Genomic DNA, 15,738 nt, shown 5'->3' on the forward strand with positions numbered 1-15,738 from the left:
CCTGAGTCTTCGTGCCTAGTTAGTAGGACCGGCATCACATAGCTTAAGGATTAGCTCTATCTTTACTTCGCAACTCAGCCTGCGCAGGGCTGACGAAGGCTTTGTAGATAGACTCTGCAGTCGCCGAGTATCCAGGTCCGGACTGGGATGATTCGTCCCTTAGCAGCAACCGGGGGAGATTCTTTCGGCTCGCGACTGATATAACGTCAAGTAACCCGAACTCAGTTCGTGGGAGACGGCGATGACAAGTACCCGTAGTCGCAGAAGCATTTGGGCTTGCGATCGACACAATGCGGGGCATCCTGAGCGGAGCTACGAGGGATGACTTTGTAGGTATAGTAGAGAGCTCCCCATTCAGATCGGGAGCGCATTTTATATAATACTGCGGACGGGGAGAGCTCTTCAGCGGCTCCCCGTTGACGTCGTAGGGCGCCCCCGACTCAGATCGGGGGCGCACTTTGTACAATACTGCAGATGGGGGGAGCTCATCAGTGGCTCCCCATTGACGTCGCAGGGCACCCCCCACTCAGATTGGGGGCGCACTTTGTAGATTGATCCCGCAGTCGTGAGGCCTCTTGGCTCCCGGTTGATGCCTCAGGGCGTTCCGAGCCGGACTCGAGGGATGACTTTGTCGATAAGTCCAGCAGTCAAGAGGCCCTTTGGCTCTCAGTCGACGCTGCAGGGCGTCCCGAGCCGGGCTCGAGGGACGACTTTGTCGATAAATCTTACAGTCGTGAGGCCCTTTGGCTCTCGGTCAACACTGCAGGGCATCCCGAGCCGAGCTCGAGGGACGATTTTGTCAATAAATCCTGCAGTTGCGAGGCCCTTTGGCTCTCGATCGACGCTACAGGACGTCCGAAGCCGAGCTCGAGGGACAACTTTGTCGATAAATTCTGTAGTTGCGAGACCTTTTGGTTCTCGGTCGATGCTGCAGGGCATCCCGAGACGAGCTCAAGGGATGACTTTGTCGATAAATCTTGCAGTCGCGATGCCTTTTGGTTCTCGGTCGACGCTGTAGGGCATCCTGATCCGGATTCGATGGACGACTTTGTCGATAAATCCTACAGTCACGAGGCCTTTTGGCTCTCGGTCGACGCTGCAGGTCGTCTTGAGCCAAGCTTGAGGGATGACTTTGTCAATAAATCCTGCAGTCGCGAGGCCCTTTGGCTCTCGGTCAACGCTGTAGGACGTCCCAAGCCGAGCTCGAGGGATGACTTTGTCGATAAATCCTTCAGTCGCGAGGCCTTTTGGCTCTCGGTCGACGTTATAGGGCGTCCCGAGCTGGGTTCGAGGGACGACTTTGTCGATTCATCAATACATTGCTTACGCCGTGAGGGCAACCAGAGTGTGTCGAGCCCACTAGGGAGCTTTGGAAATGCTTTAGAGACATTCCAAAAGATAACTTTATTAATTTAGACATTCTAAAATTTAAAATCCTGACTTAGAGGGGTTAAGGTCCCGTCCAGAGTTCGTAGCGTACCCGAACTAATGGGGGCGTAGCCTCGTCGCTGCCCCCTGAAATCAAAAGCCGCTAACGTGTGGGATGTGGAGGGGGCAGTATTGAGGGCGCCCGTACCAGGGCGATTGTCGTCGGGCCCGTTGGACGGCTCCAAACTCTGTCCGTCGAGCTCCATTCTGTTAGCTTGGCCACGGACGAATCGACTCGACAGGCCTCTGCAGACAATTGCTTCAATCTTATCATGAAGCTGGTAGCAGTCCTCTATGTCATAACCGTGGTCTCTGTGGAAGTGGCAGTATCTGTCTGAGCGCTTCCGCGATCCTGACGGTCGCATTTTCGGTGGAGGTCGAAGGTAACCGTGACTCTTAATTTTCATGAGGATCTTTGTCCGGGAGGACATGAGGGGAGTATACTCCGCAAAACCAAAGGGAGTGTACCTACCAGACCTCCGGGGAGATCTTCTCCTCAATCGATGGTGCCCCTTATGGCACTCTGCAACTTGACTCTGGAGCATCTGGACTTGGCACCTCACTTCCTCTACTTTTCTGTCGAGCTCTGCGAAGGATAAGGCTCCCACTGGCTGAAGGCTTTGAATAGACGCGATAAGAGCTTGGATTTGTTGAGCGAGCAGATAAAACTGCTCCGACTAGACCTGAAGGGTCCGGTTCGCTGGCGTAGGCGCTACAGGGGGTAGATTTTGAAGAGAGTGGTTGGGTGATGAGACCCGGCTGCTCGATGCATTCGGAGCTCCATAACTCCTTAACCTCATGATCATGACTCATTCCCTTCCTCTAGTGCCAAAAATGTTGTGGTTCAAATATGGCATGAGGATGACCACACCGGAGGAGCTGCCGGAGTGTGGATGACGACGAAGGGAGCCCCCTCCCATGACGGACCAGGGTATCTACACAAAGCCTCATCAGTGTTTCCGGTGAGGGCCCTCCAACAATCAAGTTAGAGTGGAGCTTAGTAGGTCCAGTTAAGAAGTCCCCTCAATATTACCTGTCGGGCGTTTTTTTAGTCCTGGTAGGGGTACTCAAGTAGCGGAGGCATGATCCGTTTCTATCATGAGGGGGAGTGGCGCGCAGCCAGAGCTTGCTTGTGGCGCACGGTAGAGTTCATTTTTGGGAACGGTAAGACGTTAACAGTTGTAGCAAGGCATGGCCGGAGTAGCATGGCGTTGTCCTTGGACTGGCGTGGGCCAGCTAGCAAAGCATGGCGTAGTAGTGTTGCGATGTACAGCTAAGTAGGAGGGCGTAGGCATGCATATGGGTGCGGCCATCGACAAGGCCGAACTCGTTGAGAGGTCGCATCACACATTTGGTGAAGTCGGCTTGACAGGTGTTAAGGTGTGTCCGGCGAAGTGCTCCGAGCTCAGAAGTCGGGGCGTGTGATTGGAGAGGGCGCCTCGAGCCTATCCGGGGCGCGTTGGCGAGCAAGGAGGGCGCTCCGAGCTTGGCCGGGGCGCGTCAGCGAATATCTGAGGCTGGAGGAGCTTTCGGCAAAGTTCGAGGTCAGGCTGATTCTGGGCCGGACTAAGAACTCGTCTAGTCGGCGTTGGTGTCTGTTGGGCTGAGACTAGGTGGCCCTTTTGTTATGGGTTGGACGATCCATTTTACCCCCCATCAATAATTATCTTTTTTTAGTGAAAGCACAATAATAATTGTCTACTAAGATACAACCACCCTCGACCCTTCACACTTCAATTATCTCTTGAACATTGAACATCTCCGGTTATCACTTGAACATTGAACATCTCGGGTTATCGCTTGAACATTGAACATCTCTGATTATCCCTTGAACATTGAACATCTCTCAGAAAGAAAACATAAAGATAACATTGAATATTTTCTAAATAGTAGTATAATTAATGTGAAAATATCAAGAGCAACTAAATGAATTTATTTTATGAATGTAGGAAAGATATGGTGAAATTTCCTTTTCTAGAAAATTTCCCACTATATAAAGGAGCATAGATTTCATTGGGCTCTATGTATCACAAAATCATCATCTTGAAGGTATTTTATCCTATATTATTTGTTTTTGTTTTGCTTGCCAAGGCTTTTTTTTTTGATACTTTATGATTGCTTCAATTTTTTGACTTTTGTTCTGCTATTTCTGTCTTGTGTGATAGTATTTTCGTGTCATTTTGTGTTGGAGTGTTGTTGGGAATACCACGTGAAGCTTCAAGTTTCTCAAGCTCTTATTATTTTTCATCATTTCATATATCAGTGAAATAGCAAGCGGAAACCTTCCATCTTTTTTCCCATAGAAAAAAAAGAAAGAGATAATTAAATGGATATTTCTTTCTTCCACTAGAAAACACAAACAAAGAGCACAATTACTTTTATATTAAAATGCCATATATAGTGAAGTAGCATATTGTCTCTACCCGGTATTGTTCTTCCATGAAGGCTTGAAAAGTGTATCATACCCAACACTTGGCATAGTACTTCTCTATTGTTTCTATGTCCTTCCAAATGGATCATAAAATTCATAAATCTATTTCCAACAAAATATCTATTTTAGATTGATTTATCATTGAAATAAATCTTTATGTCTCCTTGAGGAGCCATATGGTTTATTCTAGAATAATATAGACCTAGTTTATCATTCTGGAATTGGTTAAATTGGTTAGAATAGGCAGGACCATCAATATCCTTGCGCTCACTGACACAAAGCAAAGTTGTGCTAGTGTCCGTTGTTAGTGATAATATTTACACATTTCTTTCTTTGGAAGTTGAAACCTTTAGCCCCGCCCACCAATGCGAGATTTGGGATCAAATTTCTCTAGCAGAAGATGGACGTTTCTCTACTAGGTCCACAACCCCCATACTTCAAGCCCAACAGCTCATATGGGGGGTGTTTGGAGGAGGCCTAAACTTTAGTTGCTTTTCTAAATCTGGTCACACTTAAAAATATGAACATGCCTTGATCCTGGCCATTAGTATTACATTCATACAACCAAACAAGCATCATAGCTAAAGCTCATTGCCAAAAACAGCTTTCAAAAGGTGGTGCATTACTTTAGCATGATAACATAAAAAAATGTGGACATGCTTTGAAAAGGTTGAAAAAAAAATGTTGACCAACCCAACACATGATATTTTTTGTAGATAAAATCAAAGGCAACCAGATCTGAGTTAGACTTTTTGGACCAAATTAAATCACAATTTATCACCTTCCAGATCACAATACAGTGAAAAAAATAACACCATTTGATAAAGCCTTCGAGGCCTCAGATGACGGCAAGGGAACATCCCCTGCTAGCCTAGATGAAGCCCCTCGATTAATGCCCGTTGTTGCCGTCGATACCGCTGGCACGGTCAAAAGAGTGACGTTGGGGTTCAGGGAATCCCTCTCTGCATGCTATTCCGGTATTCCCCCAGGGCTTAGATACGTTGAACGATTTAACATGTTGTCGTCGAGTGGCCAACCATAAATGGATAGAAACCGGACCAAAGTGATAGAGATGGGCGCGGGCGGCAGGTGAAGAGAACTGGGTCACCTTCACCGTCCCATGTCCCTACCTTGTTTTCGCACTCATTCCCTTCTTCCCCTCTTTAAAAATTCCAAAGGTTGGTGCGTTCATTGCTCAACCTTTGTTCCCAAATTCCCCCCCTTCCCCTGTCCAAGTTCCCCAACAACTCTCTGTGTTCCCATGTCCATATTCTTAACAGAGCTTGATGTGTCTCTCTCTCTCCGTATATGTGTGTGCTTTTGATCGCTGAAGCACTCTGGGAATGAACTGTGTGGCAGGTGAAGCAAGAGAGGTGGGGAGGAGCAACAACATGGCTCGCGGCGACGGGGGGAAGAGAGTCAGATGTGGTACAGCGGAAGAGAGCAGAGCTAGCGGGCCGGACTTTATAAACCAGCTGCCTGAAGAGTGTCTTGCCCTCATCTTTGGCTTTCTGCCTTTGCCCCGCGACCGGTGCTCGTGCGCGTTGGTGTCGAAGAAGTGGCTTCATGTGCAAGCATGTATGCGGCACTCCAAGTTGAGATCGGAGCAGGATGAGGCTTCTCTGCCGAGCAAAGAGATTTCCCGGTGCCTCGACATGGAAGAGGCTAATGACAGAAGGCTTGCTGCTATGGCAATTGGGATCCCCTACCAAGGTGTCCTAACCGAACTCGCTATCAGGGCAAGTCTTCCTCCTCTTCCCTTCTCTTCCCGTGGTGCCGATTTGACTGATTACGGCCTTACCATCATAAGCCAAGCCTGCTCCAATCTCAAATCGCTTACACTCTGGAACTGCACCAAGATAGGAAACAAAGGCGTTGCCTCGTTGGCGAATTGCTGCACTTCATTAGAAAAGTTCAGTCTTTCCAACTCCCCGTCGATCACCGACGATGGCCTTCTGCTGATAGCAAAGGGATGCCCTAATTTATCATCATTGATCCTGGACTCGTGCCCGTCCGTCGGCAACCGATGGCTGGAGGCCTTCGCGAAGCACTCCAATAAGCTAAAGTTATTCATTCTGGAGAGGTGCCCTCTCGTGAAGGATTCTGCCATTATTTCCATCCTCACCAATCTACAAGAGTTAAGAATGCTGAAAATTGGGTCCATGGAGATCGGAGATGCCGTCCTCGAGGCCGTCGGAAGGCATGCAAAGCAGGTAAGGACGTTGTACTTGGAGAAGGTCCGGGGCGTTACAGAGGAAGGCTACTGTTGGATCGGATTTAATGGAAATCTCCAGTCCCTTTCACTAAACAGTTGCATTGGTGTAACAGACAAAAGCTTTAGGAAGACATCCAATGGATGCATCTATTTGGGCCTTAAGAAGGTTGCGATTAAGAACTGCCGATCGTTGACGGACAGTGGATTGGTCGAGCTGACAAGATCAGCGAAATCACTCAAGTCCATAACTCTGGAAAATCTCGATAGGATTACGTCGAGAGGCCTGGTCGAAGCCTTGTCGAACTGCAGTCGGACGCTGAAGGAGTTATCTCTGCTGAAGTGTAATCTCATGCAGAGTGATACCCATCCTCTTCCTCAGCATTTTCCGGTGTTGAAAGCTGTGACACTGAATCAATGCCAAGGATTCGGTGAAGGTTTCCTGGTGCGGATGGGATGGGCGTGCGAGCAAGTGGAGGAGATCGGTCTGGTGCGCATGGACTCGATCACAGACGGTGGCATCCTCGGCTTTCTCTATCAACTTGGGGGCAATACCGACGTCACCAAACTGGACCTGAGCGGATGCAGGTTTGTGACCGATCGGAGCCTGCGGGCGATCGCGCAGCGGTGCCAGGAGTTGGAGGAGCTGGACCTGAGTGGGTGCAGGATTAGCGATCAGGGGGTGGAGTGGCTGGCCAGCGAGGGGCCGAGCTGGCTGCAGGCGCTGTCGCTCGCCGGCTGTGCTGCGATCACCGACAAGAGCTTGGAAGCACTGCAGACGTTGTGCGTAAGCCTGGAGAGCCTCAACGTGACGAGGTGCCCGGGGATAAGCCGGGAGGCCATCAGTTCTTTCAAGGAGGTCTGCTGCTTCTGCGACGTTAGAGGCTGAGAGAACTAGGTGTTCATATCTTTGCTGACTTCTCAGTTCGCTTGCAGACAACTCGGTTTCCGTGGAGTTAATCTTAATTGGCTCAATCAATGTTCTGACCCTCAGCAGGCTTTAGTTGAATTTTTCTTTTTTTTTATCTTTTTTTTTTCTGAAGGTTGGAAGGATAGCTTCCCGGTCTACTGCATGTGTTTGTTTAACTTTGCATGCTGACCTGCCAAATTTTTCTGCTTGTGTCTGCTGAATCTATTTTAGTTTACCATGCATTGCATCGGTGGGGACTTCCCATTGCGTGCCTTCCCCGTTAAAGTCCGGCAACGTTAACATTTCTCTTTTTTTTTTTTAAAAAAAAAAGATAGAACACCGTGTGCCGCACACTTTCTTATGATGTTTAATCTTTATATTTCGTTTTCCGTGGGCTTTGGAACTCCTATGATGCGTTGAACGGGAGTCGGAGATTCTCCGTGATATATATTTTGCACCGCAGAAACAGTACAGCCTTGAATATTGTTGAAAAATAATTTTGCTTAAAAACTATTATATTCTTATTTGATTGAAGTATTATAAAAAAATAATCTATTAGAATGTAATTAGAAGATTGAAAAGAGCTTGCCTCAATCGAGGCATGTAATATATATTCGCCCCCTATGTGCAGATTTGCGGCGGTCTCGTCCCTAAGATACAACAATCCGGCTCAGCCTGATCCTCCTCTAACGAGCATGATCGCTGGAGAGGCTTGACCTAACCGACTCCTTCAGTTGCCCAAAAAATAAAAAAAATATAGAAAGTTGAAAGTTGAAAAATGGAAGAACTCTCCGTCTGTAGAAGAAATTCTCGGAAGACGGGAGACAGAGTACTAGTGAGAAAGAGAGATTGGATTGGATTAGGATTAATCCTAGAGGGATCTATTTATAGACTATATCCGAAAGACCGAAGAGACGCAAGACGACGTTCCAGCTGGTTGCGAGTAGGTTCTTTTCCCTTCACTACCGGAAGCGGTTCTCTCTTCTGCGGTGCTGGTCTCAACTCTTTCTCGGCTCTGTCTCTCTCTCTTCTGCTTGAATTGTGCCCGAAACCTGTCTTTTATCTCAGCTTGCCTCGAAGATACATAATATTTCAAAAACACTGTATCTTTTCAAAAACTAATGTTCTCTTTCGAAGAGTCACAACTCTTCTAAAAGATGCATATCACAGAAGGATATTTTAAGTATTTAAAACAACTAAAGGTTAGGAGCTAAGAAAAATTTATTTATTTATTTAAATTAAAAGTCCAACAATACTTCATAAAAGATTAAAATTTTTGAAAATTATAAAGTAGAATATATGGGCAAATTATATTGTACAATAGATGAGGTATTCCTTGGACTTGAACCTCACTTAGTGTTGACAGTATCTATCTGAAGGAACTATAGTGGATTAGACCTTAAACTAGATCCTTTAACTCAGACTTAATTTTACTTATCACACACACAATATGGATCAATTGGATCTTTATGCAATCAACGCCATTTAAAAGCCTTACGCTTAGTATCTTAATTTTTTATTAGAATTTTATTAGGGTTAGCCCAAATCCCTAGTCACGGTCTATACGACAATTCTCACATAGGTAAGTCCTCCAAGAGTATTTTTGACTTAATACCCTACAAATTTTCTATCTTAAACTTATCGAGAGTATAACTCAACCTTTATAATATATATTTTTGTCACTGATAAGAACGTTCATCATAGGGATGGGAGGAGATATACTCTAAAAAATATGCTTTCACACGATCACTCAATTAATTTTGTTTCTACCATATTAAATCTTCTTCGTAGGATCTTCAATCACAGAGGTTGAGTATCCACTATCGGTGATCAAATAGTAGGCTTAAGTCCCATCCCCCTCAATTAGGGATGCAAATGGGTCGGGTCGGATCCTAAGTGATCTCGATCCGGTTGAAGATCGGATCGGATCCGAGCCGGGTCTGAATCAGATTGGGTTCGGATTCGAATTGCTTTCGAGAAAAGATTTGGGCAAATCTAATTTGGTCATATCATAATTATGAGGTGTTGGGTGACCCATGACTTGAAAGGCTTGCAATTGACCTTCTGTCAGAACAGGTGATCCATGACTTACTAACTAAGTCGGCCTACAAGCCAAATTTCATATCACACTATTTTTTATCTATATGACCGATTGGACGGAACTTGGTGTCTCCCAGCTCCCCTCTCACGGGGACAAAAAAAATCCCAGACCTTCTTTCAAAATCCAATTCCATAACAGGCACTGACCCATAGTCAGTTCAGTGTTCCCTCACTTTCTCCCTTCAAAAGTTAAAAGAGATAGAAACCAAAAAACAGAAGGAAAAAAAAACAGCTACCGAGACACCAGAGGTATCAACAGTGTAATAAATCGAGAGAGAATCGTGACGGGCCATTCGGATCGGATCGGATTCATTCGGTAAACCCAGACCCGATCCAAAAAATGATTCGAGTTTAATTTTAGGACCTAACGGACCTACGGATCCTAAAATTCGGGTTGGATCGGATCGGATATATGCAGGTCGGGTCGAAGGATCGGATCGGATCACGGGTCGACCCAACCCATTTGCAGCCTTATCCTCGATGAACCTAGGACTTCACTCGTAAACAAATCATTGGTTAAATGATTTACTAAGTCTTTCTCCGACTTAATAAATTTTAAGAAAATGACATTACTCTTTTTGAGTTGTCTTACAAATTTTTGGCGAATTCGGATATGCCGGTTTATCTTTTATTAGTGCTCGTTTGATATGTCAGTTCTATTACTACTTTATTATCACAATGGATTAATACGTCGAAACTGGCTTAGGTACTAAAGATAGCTTTGAGATAAAATTTTTAATCTACTCTGCTGCAGTACAGGTGGTATCCAGAGCAATCAACTAGGCCTCCATAGTGCTCCAAGATATAATAGTTTGTCTAGATGATCCTCAAGCAACGACAGCACTGCCGAGAAGAAAGAGATATCCGGCAGTTGATTTAAGATCAAGAGAATTGGTAATCCAATTTGTATCACTATAACCCTCAATCACCTCAGAATATCTAGTGTAAAAGAGAGAAAGTTCAAAGGTTCCCTTAAGATATCGGAATACCCTTTCAATGGCTGACCAAGGAGATTGATTTGGATTTTGAGTATATCTATTTAGTCTCCATGCAGTATAGGCAATATCAGGTCTTGTCCAATTTGCCACATATAGGAGAGAACGTATGATTTGAAGGTATCTTATTTGATCAATTGGTTGACTTAAATTCTTTTTGAGACGAATACTTGGATCCTAAGGGGTAGATATATATTTTTGATCAGAGTAACCAAATTTTTGAATCATTTTCTTGATAAAATGAGCAAGAGAGAGAGAGAGAGAGAGCACGATCCCTTCACAGGATCTGATCAGCTTCACCCCTAAGATGATATCAACGTCACCTAAATCTTTCATATTAGAGTGATTTGAAAGTAATTATTTGTTTTCAAATATGATTTTAAAAAAAGTTTCAAAGATCATAATATCGTGGACATATAAACAAAGGATCACACAATCATCGTCCAGGATTTTGAAATACACACACTTGTCATGATCATTAATGGAGAAACCAAAGGAAAGAATAGTTCTATCAAATTTTTTATACCATTGTTTAGGTATCTATTTGACACCTTATAGAGACTTAATATGTTTGCAAACTTTATTCTCTTATCTCTTTATATTGAATCCTTTAGATTGTTCTATATATATCTCTTCATCTAGACCTCTATTTACGAACACAATCTTCATATTCATTGATGATTGATCGACTTATGGATGGAAGCAATGGCAAGAAGGGTTATAAGGATAGAGATTCTAGCTATAGGAGAATAGGTATAAAAGTAATCTAAACCTTTTTTTTGGGTTATACCCCTTAGCCAATACTTTTCTATTGATCCATCAGGTCTAAGCTTTCTATGGAATACCCACTTACAACCTAATGATTTACTACCTGGAGGAAGATTAGTTAGAATCTAGGTCTAATTTTGGATAATTGAGTTGAATTTAGAGTTGATAGCTTCCTTCCAAAAAAGGGCATCCGGTGAAGACATCGTCTTTGCAAAAATGGAAGGTTCACCTTCAACTAAAAAAGTAAAGAAACTTTCACCAAAGTTCTTTCCCTTTCTAGTTCTTGTGCTCCTTCTAGTTCAGAAGGTCCATGATTTGGGTTAGACCTTTTCCTCTTTCTTGAATCATAGAGAACTTTTGATTCAACAAGGCTTGGGTTAGAAGTTAGATCATATTGAATTTGATTTCTAAAAAAAAAAATATTTTCAAAATAAATAGCATCTCTAGCCTCAATGAGAGTGTTATTAGAGATGTCACTTATTTCAAAATTAATTACAAGAAATCGATTTGTGCTACTATCTAATGAATACCCTATAAATATTGCATCTATGGTTTTAGAGCCAATTTTTCTTTTCTTAGGTTTAGGTATACCTACTTTAGCTAGGCACCCCTACACTTCAAGATAATTTAATCTAGGTGTTCTACCCTTCTAAAGTTTAAAAGGTGTCTTATTACTATCCTCAAAATGTATTCTATTTAAGATGTAACAGGCTACTAAAAGAGCTTTCCTCCACAAGTTCTCGGGTGCTCCTGTACTGATTAACATTGAATTAACCATGTCCATAAGTGTACGATTCTTTCATTCTGCTACACCGTTTTATTGTGAAGAGTAAGAAGGAGTAACCTCATGAATGATCCCATTTCTTGACAGACTAGAGCCATTTCATTCGAGGTATATTCTCCACCTTGATCAGACCTAAGTCTTTTAACAGTTTTATTAGTTTGGGTTTCAGCTTCAGCCTTATAGATTTTAAACTTGTCTAAAATTTTATTTTTAAATTTGATTAGATATGTGTAACAATATCTGGAGAAGTCATCAATGAGTGTTACAAAGAATGATTTCATTCTCGAGTTGGAATTTTGGTAGAGTCACACACATCACTATGAATTAGGTCAAGAAGGCTACAAATTCTATTAACAGATTTGAAAGGTTTTCGGGTACTTTTGGTTTGAACACAAATTTCATATTTGACCTTTTTATCTAGATGGATCTTAGGGATCATATTCAAGTTAGTCATGTGATGGATCCAATCAAAATTCACATGACTAAACCTACTATGCCAAACATTAGAAGCTTCAAGATTTAGAATAAAAGGATGATCTTTATTAGAATCTTTAGAAATTATACTCAATTTGAATAGGCTTTTAGATACAAAACCTTTTCCAACAAACTCATTATTATGATTGACTACCAGCTTATTAGATTCTAATACAATCTTATCGCCTCTAGATACAAAAAGAGATCCACTGTTGGGGACGAACAACATTTTGTGAAGGATTAGTGTTTTTCCAGATGTCATCTTTAGATCCATTCATTCTTTTTCTAATACTTGTGCTGAGAAGTTATTCCCAAGCGTTACACCTCCTCTAATTGATTCCTAAAAGGTGGAGAACTAGGAGCGATCAAAACAAACATGAACATTAGCTCCGGAATCAAGCCACCAATCACAAAAGGAATGGACCAAAAAAACTAAATGATTTTGACTATCTAACTTGAAGAAAGATCTAGAACCATCTTCAACCATATTCACTTGAGGTTTAGGCGATCCTTTCTTCCAAGTTTCAATCTTCCTATGGTATTAGTCCTTTGCCATATGATTTGATCGCTCACGCACAAAGTAGAAGGTCTTCTTTCTTTTTGGCTTCTGATCCGGACGGTTATGGCTTTTAGGTGGTTTGGAGAAAGAGACAAGATTTGAAGGATTCTGAGGTTTTTTCTTTTTAAAGAATTTTCTATAGGGTTTGAAATAGATTTGACTTGATTTGGTTAAATTTATCTTGGGTCCAAAATCAGTTTTAGGCTTATGTTTAAGTCGATGCTCTTCTTCAATCCTGATAGAGTTTATAATCTCTAATAGAGTTAAGTCACCTTGCTTATAACTTAACTCATGAGAAAAACTTGGCCAAGATGGGGGGAGAGAATCAACTAAGGCTTGGACTCTACAATTTTCAGAGAATATACAACCTGTTAATTCAGTCTTTCTAAGAAGATCTTGAAATTCATGGATTTAGACATTGATAGATTTAGAATCCACCATGGCATATTTACGGAACTTGGATATGGCGAACCGATCAAGATCGGCATCATCCAATCCATATTCCACTTCAAGAGCATCCTAAAGCTCCTTAGCCGATTTGGTGGGAAGGTACAGATCATATAAAGGATCAGCAAGGGTACTAAGGATCCTATGGCTGCAATGGAAGGCAACTTCTTCAGGGGTTTTAGAGTGAGAGCCAGATGATCCAAAATCTTGAGGGCTAGAAGAGGGTTGAGAGGTTGATCCAGATGATGGTCTATGATCAAGAAATTCTATGGCAGAGATCAACCCTAATGTGGCGAGCCAATATTTTACTTGGCTTTGCCACCTTCTAAAAAAAGATCCACTAATTTTTTTGGGTTTGATTGAACATGATCACCAAAATAAGCCATTTATAAAATTTTATTTACTTAGTTTGTCCTACAAACACAAGTTTCACGAGAATTAGCCCTGCATGTTTGAATAGTTGATTAATAGTTTTCAATAATATACTTCTAGGTTTTGAAATAAATGCAATAAAGATATATAATAACGATAAAATTAAATTACTATAGAAATAAATATAACAAGTAAAGTAATTTTGAAATTTATGCACGTTCTTTAAAGCAACAGCAATAGGTATTTTGAAAACAACTAATATTATGCACGATTTTTAAAGCAACAATAATTTCTACACAACTTTTAAAAATGCAGAAGTTTTGTGCACAAATTTTAAAGATGCAAAAAATTTTGCTCAAAAATTAAAGATTGCAGATAATAGATTGCATAGAATTTAAAGTTGTAGAAAATCTGCAAAGATTTTAAAGCTGCAGTAATTTTTTACATAGATTTTTAATTAGCAGAAAATTTTTGCACTATTTTTTAAGATGCAAAAATTTCAATAAATATTTTAAATATACAGAAGATTTTTTGTACGATTTTTAAAGTTGCAGAAATCTATTTGCACAATTTTCAGAGCAATATAACTTTCTGAAAGGACTGATTTTTGTAAAGAGAAAATTTTTTTATAGCATTCTAATTCTATATAATTAAAACCAAATTTAATCCTATTCAATAAAAATAAATTTGATAAACGATCAAATAGCAATTTCTAGTGTAATCAAGATCGCGTTCTTAGACTGTTGGAAAATTATTTTTGCTTAGAAACTATTATATATTTATTTTATAGAATTATTTAAAAAAATAATTTACTAGAATAAAATTAGAAGATTGAAAAGTGCTTGCCTGGATCGAGGCGTGTGATTCCCCTAAGAACGTGATTCGCCCTTTACGTGCAGGTTTGCAGCAATCTCATCTCTAGGGTACAATAATCTGGCTCAGCTCGATCCTCTTATAACGAGCATGATCGCTGAGGAGCCTTGATCTGACCAACTTCTTCAGTTGCTCAGAAAATAAAAAAAGATAGAAAGCAGAAAGTTGAATAGTGGAAAAACTCTTTGTCTGTGGAAGAAACTTTCGAAAGATGAAAGACAGAGTATTAGTGAGAAAGAGATTGGATTGGATAAGGATTAATCTCGGAGGAGTCTATTTATAGACTCTATTCGAAAGACCGAAGAGACCCGATGGTTTTGAAGATATGCAATATTTCAAAAATACCGTATCTTTTTGGAAACCAATGTTCTCTTTCGAAGAGTCACGACTCTTCTGAAGGAGGCGTCACATGAAAGAATATTTTAAAGCATTTAAAACAAACTAAAGGATAGGAGATAAGAATTTTTTTTTAAAAAAATTAAAACTCCAATAGATGTAGCCACCATTTATGTCATCTATCTTGGAGATAGATAATTATTATTCATCTTGGAGATAGCTTTCTAAAAATTTTTATAGCCACCATTTATGTCATCTTTTTATAGCCCTAGAAAACTTTGCTGAAGTGGTTTGGGCTCCCAGGGATAAATTCTCTTGGTTTATTCATCCCTAATTTAGGTCATTGTGCAAACTAACTCCAATTCTACATTGAACCAACCAAATATCCAAAGTGAGCTTATGGAAGGATGAACCAACTTGGGATACCCAAAGTCCCACAATGTTAACCTTTCTTAATATAAAAAAAAAATGTTTCCTGCCACGAATCTTCATATTTTGGTTTTCCACGGGCTTGGGAGCTCCTAAAAATCTGGTGAATGAGAGTCGAGATCCTCTGCAATGTGTGTTTTACACCATAAGAGATTATCCAGCCATGGATATAGCCTCCATGTTATCTGTCATGGAGATGGATCACTATTATTCATCTCGCTATGCGTCATGTTTGGCCCCCAAAACCGATCATGTTTAGATTGCCAAGATGAATGACAATCATTCGTCTTTGAGATGGATAGCACGTGGCAGCTCTCTAGGTCTATACAGCTCTTTGACGTCTAAAACAACTATAATAGAGAATCCGAACTTTGGGAGAGGATGCAAATTTAGGATTTTGGTGATAATAATGACTCCTTTATTTCTTTAATGAGGTTGTTAGTTCAAGCGAGCCGATTTTACTTTTTTTTCTCTTCCTGTTCACTAATATTTAGGGCGACAAGATCCTGATAACTTAAGATATCCATGGTCTTAGCAAGTGACTGCGATCGAAATTAACCCAAGTTTTCGTTTATCTTGATCGATATGTTATGTGAGAAAATATAGCAAGAACCAAAATT

General features: G+C 41.4%; 1 protein-coding gene across 1 annotated transcript; it reads left to right on the plus strand.

The window, feature by feature from the left end:
• The first annotated feature begins 4,768 nt into the window (after positions 1-4,768).
• On the plus strand, positions 4,769-7,865 carry LOC120104346 (EIN3-binding F-box protein 1-like). The gene has a single exon (XM_039115270.3). It carries the CDS (start codon positions 5,203-5,205, stop codon positions 6,958-6,960), a length of 1,758 nt encoding a protein of 585 aa, XP_038971198.1. The 5' UTR covers positions 4,769-5,202; the 3' UTR covers positions 6,961-7,865.
• Positions 7,866-15,738: the final 7,873 nt, after the last annotated feature.

Source organism: Phoenix dactylifera, chromosome 16 (genome assembly GCF_051530095.1).
Source record: "Phoenix dactylifera cultivar Ajwa chromosome 16, Ajwa_hap1_PhDact_Kaust_v1.1, whole genome shotgun sequence".
NCBI lineage: Eukaryota > Viridiplantae > Streptophyta > Magnoliopsida > Arecales > Arecaceae > Phoenix > Phoenix dactylifera.

Bases quoted from the DNA above. Each gene is read 5' to 3' on its own strand.
- LOC120104346 (XM_039115270.3), top strand. From the start codon at position 5,203: ATGAACTGTGTGGCAGGTGAAGCAAGAGAGGTGGGGAGGAGCAACAAC.